The sequence below is a fragment of the Chanos chanos genome, chromosome 5 (assembly GCF_902362185.1).
Source record: "Chanos chanos chromosome 5, fChaCha1.1, whole genome shotgun sequence".
Classification (NCBI taxonomy): Eukaryota; Metazoa; Chordata; class Actinopteri; order Gonorynchiformes; family Chanidae; genus Chanos; species Chanos chanos.
This window is the reverse complement of record NC_044499.1, coordinates 34,160,172-34,166,171: the sequence shown is the minus strand read 5'-3', so window position 1 is coordinate 34,166,171 and position 6,000 is coordinate 34,160,172. Positions and strand designations below refer to the sequence as shown.

The following is a 6,000-nucleotide window of genomic DNA, read 5'->3' as shown; positions in this document are numbered from 1 at the left end:
AGCATGAATAAATACTTTACATTTTCATGCCTGGCAATGTGAGGACACTGATATCATGTGAGAAGAAAACTCTTACTTTATAGCCTATATGGCAATGATGCTTCTGAGTGAGAAAAGTCAAGATGGCCCACAAGTAGTGGGATCTGGTAAGAGACAATCAAAATTTTTAAGCAAATGTTCAATAAGTGAGTTTGGTCAATGCAAAGAAGGAGTGATAAGGTAAGATAAGATAAATAAGGGAGGTTATTCACTTGGAAGATAGTGAGATAACAGTTTAGATATGCCAGCTATCTCTTGTCTTTGGGTGCCAGTTGTACATTTTAGGAACTGATACAAAATTTTAAGAGCTATATATGCGTATTCCATTCATAAATTTATATTGGTCACAATATTTCATACTAAAAACTACACACACACTCTCACTCTCACTCTCATACACACGCACGCACACACACACACACACACACACACACACACACACAGTGTTTGTTTAAAATTCTTTACTTTGGGACATCCATGTGCATGTCACATGTTTAAACAATAGAGTTTTAGAGAAGGAACAATGAAGTAAAATGGAGGAGCATTCCTTAAAAGTACTTGGGGAGATACTTTGGACAAAATGAATGATTCTTGGAGGGTTTTTTTTTAAATAGCAATGGCACATAAGAATGTAAGCAAAATAACTGGAGAACTCTATAATGTTTTATTGCTCATCTCACAATCAGCGTTAGTACAGTAGCAAGACATAAAATATTAATAAAATCTTCTTTAAACATTTGAGTCTGTAGCACCAAAATCATTCTTTTATAATATACACACTACATAATGCACTGTATATACAAGTAAATGTGATTCTTTAAAACATCTTTGGAGAATACATGGCAAACAGGTGTCTTGTTTTATTCAGCAAGGATGCCTACTTTTATTTTAATACACTGTTTGCACTTCAAGTATGAATATTTAAAAATACACATTTTCAGAAGTTACAAAATGTACTTGTTATAAAAAAAAAAAATAACAAAACAGGTTTACATTTCTACACAAATTTATGGCACACAGTGCATCAAGTAATCTTTAATTTTTCTGATACAGACCTCATACATCAATTGTCTATCAAACCAAAATGATAGCCAAAGGTTTCTAGCTGCTTAGAGTCCATAGGGTGTACTTACTGGTCTTTGAATCTGAAAGAGCTGAACCGCAAGGTGAATGTCATTACTGAGAGCTGCAAGACAAGATTTTGCTAAAAACTTGACATCCATGTAGAAGCCTGGTCATGTTGCTAAGTCTACTGAAAAATCCATGCAGTTTGGTCTTATTTTCAGCTGAAAACCGTTCAATCCTGTTCACCTAAATCAGGCTGGATAATGTTCAGGTATAGTCCTGCTTGTCTTTTTTGTGTTTGGTAGGGTGTTCAACAAATCTGGCGACCCTATGGGAAATATTATGAGGTTCATTACAATATGGGCCTGATCCACTCAAATCCTGCACATGCTGAAGGTTTTAGCAGTAGCAAAATCAGTACACATCATTGATTTATTAGTGTTTTTTTTGTTTTTGTTTTTTTGCTTGTTTTTTTACATCCGTTTGCATGCTATTCATTGGTTTTCTTTAGCAAATGCTAACATAAGTATTTATTAAATCACGTCCTACAGTGGGCAATAAAGGTGCCACAAAGCAACTGAAATATTCTGCAGGTACAGTCCCGTTAATGTCAAACATTTTGAACTGTATACACTGACGCTCTTAGCCAGCTTATTTTCAAATTCAATTCCAGTACCTTCCTTTGAAATTAGAGGTAATTTCAGTAGTTAAAAGCACCAAGATCCTCTTACAGGTTAACTGTTAAAAACACTTAAAATGTAATACCATTTGGACAACATATGGAGAAACAATGAACTTGACATTGGTGGTAGTCATAGCGGCTTAACATTGACTGAAACTACACATTATTACAGAATAAATATCAACAAACATAAATAGATTACAATATAAAATACATTGTGTGTATGTCCATGCTTAGGTGAGGTAGGGAAGCATGCACCTTGGACCAAGTTAAACGGCAAACATGTTCTTGCAAAACATTCATGATTAATTTGATCATCAGCTTGTTTTGCTTATGTTTTTCACTGTACATATTTTACATACATGGAGCTATTTTCAGACATTTGGTGTCCACTCATGTTAGATTCATTTGACAGGAGGAAAAAGTAAATATTTATCTTCTGATGTCTCTCCAGGACAGTGTGCCTTATCTGACTGTATGTTAGCTGCAGGACATCATCCCACAATGTCACACAATAACATTTTGTTGCTAAAAATATATATATTTTTTTCCAGTTGTACATCTTCTTCAGTTTAGTATCTGGCAAGTCGGTCTTTCCCAATAAGCCACGCTGTTGGGTCTGCATTCTTTCCAGCTCTCTCTGCCATTGTAATGGCAACATTGTGGTCCTTCTATACTCAAATAAAACATATTTATTAGTGGCCTATCAGCACTGGGGAATCACTCATTGTGGCTTATCAGGTTACAATGACTGAATGGGATAACACTACAGCAAATCATCTGAATTCGGCCTTCAGATGGGCAGCTGAGAGGTATTCAGGATTGCCATGACCTTTACTGACATACTGTTTGTTATGGAGGGCTCAGTATACTTGACCTCTGAAATGAGGTAAGTCATAAACAGGAGTCAAACACACACATAAAAACATAAACACCACACTGATATTTACATGTTCATATCAGGCTATTTGCTGTCGTCAGTTACACAATGGCTCTGTCCCTACCGATCTTGAGATTGTTTAAAATAAATCCATGTCTAGGATTTAACATAACCAAAAATGTTTTACCTTTCCGTCAAGAGCCTCTGTCATTTTAGTAACTGACCGGAGAAGGTCTTTCAGTCATTCTAAGACATAGCTATGAATTAAATTTTGCACCAAAATACACACAAAACACTTCCATATTCACCAAGTAATCCCTTTTAGAAGGTGAACTGTTTCACTGTGACTTCCCACAGTTTCGTGTTTTCAGTGGTTTAGATGTTAATTAGCACTTTAAATGACTCTTGTGACCGCTAATGGACATTAAGTTCTACACAATGACATCAATTTTCCTCAAAATGTGTTGTTAAGAGCAAATGCTGCAACTTGTTTGGTTTCTAGTTCTCTGAATGAGCACATTCTCTCTTGTCTTAAATCTCTATGTAACCGTCACAGCACCATACCAGAAAAAAATGCAAAGCTTGAGAGATATTTCCTCTTGACACAATGACGTGAGGCATTGCCTGTATAAACTCTTTGCAGTATTTCAATGTCTTCATGTAAAGACAAAAGAAGTGAAGGCATGAGAAAGAGAAAAGCCAAAGTGTGATCTCTCTCCTCGCTCTGCAAAGACTGTTCTTCATATGCTGATGCACAGACACATGTGGTAACCATTACATATGTAAGACATAAGTCTGATCCAAAGCAGCATCCAAGACCCTTCTAGTGAATTTAAAATGACTGAATGTGTTCAAGTAACAAAGTAGACTTTAAAATTAGACTAGTCTAAGATTTAAAATAGAGTTGTTTACCAAAGTGCTTATACCTATCCATTTCTTTCAGGCTTGTTATATTGGGGCTACTCTAAAAAGGGCTTGAGATGATTCTGAATTGAGCCAAAGACTTGTAATGGTAAAGGAGAAGCTGCCTTGGCTTCAGAGTGAACTGTTTGCATGTATCTTGTTGGAAGCTCACTTGAGTTCAGAACATTTTCCTGTAGCTGCCAAAGGTAGAGAAGTGAACATGACTGGTTTGGATGTTTTCAGTCGCATCGGGAGTCATTGGACTTGGACAAGCAGCCCAGCATGTGGATGTGGACTGCACTTTCCACAAAAACCTCCACAGCGACCATAGATTCTTGTGCCATCCTGCAAAAGAATGGAACCATTGTCAGAATGAACTATGATTCTCATACAAAATTATGGCACATTTAACAAAGTTTTGGTTTGCTTAATTAGATAGAAATGCCACACATGTTTTGAGTGATGTGCAGGAATTTACTATAAACCACTGCTATTGTAAACACTAAATTACAACACAGAATGTTCAGTCTTGGTTTTTAAGTTGACACAATTGTCACGCATTTCTTCTTGACCACATCAAAAATTAGTGAGTTCACAGGCAAAGGGTAAGGCCATATTTGTTCAACAGGAAATGATTACAATTTAAAAATTCTCATGGCTAAATATTGGTAAGCTTACCTCTGATCTGTGAACTTTGACTGTAACATAGTTACCCTGGGAAACCCACTTGGTTGATTCAGCTACCTTTAGTCCTGTTCCAGTGAGGTTGATGCTGAACTGACCCTGTAAAGTATGTGAAAGGTGAAAACAGAGCAGCACTGCATGCACATTTTTAGCAGCAAGGGATGTAAAATATGGTAATTCTGTATTTTAAAGCTGTCCCAAGACAATGTAAGCATGTGACTGTCACATCAATTTGAGTGATCTCTGTAAGTGTCCTATTTGGCAGCATGTCTCCCAAAATGCCACAAAGCTATCAAGTCCAGAGTGCTTGCTCAAGGGATTCCATTTGTAATTATGGAAATATTGCTGGAATGACAACAAAGAAATAAGTCTTGACAGATCACAACTGCTTAACTACAAGAAATAAACTAGAACTACAGTATTCTACAAGAAACACGCAGGCAAAAATGTATAAATGCAAAGATTCTGTTCTTACTGTTCTTTCACTGTTACAGGGAGTGCAGCCATTTGGTGGGCAAAAACACATTTACACTGATATGTACTTCAATTTATAGGCCTTAGGGGACTCTCTCCCCTCAGCCGCCACCCCTTCCCCTATCACCAAAGACTTAGAACACTCAGATAGTTTCTCAAGTTATTTATTTATCCAGATATCGCACACTGTCATAGAAAGACAGAGAATGACACTTTCAGTGTTTTTTCTTGGACAGACCAAACAAAGCAACGCTAACAATAATTGGTCCATATCAGCCTACTTTTGTGCTTTCTCACCTCTTATGAGAAAAAAATGACAGATTAGATGGTATCATACTCATTTCATATTCATTCATTTACATATATGTCTACTGACATATTCATATATGCAGTAGGTGATTTGTTGTTTTTTAACAGGGGGGGACGACCCAATGGTCACTGACACTTCTTTATAGAGTATATAGGCAGGTTAACAAGGGGGATGGATTTTGGTCATTTTGCTAACAAGGGGGATGGCATCGCCCCTCATCCCCCTACAAATTGTCTGCTGCATATATGTCTATTTATAGGCTTGGTGGAATGAGAATGAGTTGGAAGTGGGTACCTGTGGACACTTGGCTGCACTGTAGCAGTCTCCTGCAGTGGCAAAGGGCACAGGCCGACCGAGTAAAGTCTCAGTGAACTGCACGTCTGTTGCTGAAAAAAACCCCAAAACAACATACTAAACATGTGATGCTGTACAATGTTTAACATGCCACAACACGAAGCTCACATGAATCCTTCAAACATAGATCTAAAGAGCATGGTGTGGTTTTATTGTTGTTTGATTATTACATTCACTGAGGGAAAGATATACAAGCTCTAGACCGGCAAAAGTAAATCAGCTAAAGATGATATTTTGGTGAGCTAAAATAAACAGCCTTAGTATGTTAAATGCGATGTACTGGACATCATCTGGGTGCTAACATCTTGTCTCAGCTTGTTTGTTGTCTCTGCAGGTTTGTTTGGTTTGTTTTGTTTTTTTCTCATTAGTGAAGTTTTATGTTTTATTACTAGAGTTCTTTGTCACTGCAGGAGACACAATGAAAGACCACAGTTATGTCCTCCTGCTATGGTTGAGTCTACATTGTTAATTTGATGCAACTTTCCCATAATTGAAGAGTACAACGCTGCTTAAATGTGATCTCGAATTAATCTGATGCTATCCGTCTCTCATGTGAAACATGACTACAGATTCAGTTCTCAGGCTCCTATCAGTTTCACACAGTCCATT

The 6,000-nt window shown here is 37.1% G+C and overlaps 1 protein-coding gene across 1 annotated transcript in view; it reads right to left on the bottom strand.

The window, feature by feature from the left end:
* Positions 1–3,824: 3,824 nt before the first annotated feature.
* Positions 3,825–6,000, bottom strand: part of LOC115811530 (A disintegrin and metalloproteinase with thrombospondin motifs 20) — an 81,157-nt gene continuing 78,981 nt past the window's right edge. The window contains exons 37-39 of the mRNA XM_030773772.1: positions 5,332–5,423; positions 4,248–4,352; positions 3,825–3,914 (exon numbers count right to left, since the gene is read on the bottom strand). Of these exons, the coding sequence (XP_030629632.1) occupies positions 3,825–3,914; positions 4,248–4,352; positions 5,332–5,423 (287 nt within the window). The remainder of the gene's footprint in view (positions 3,915–4,247; positions 4,353–5,331; positions 5,424–6,000) is intronic.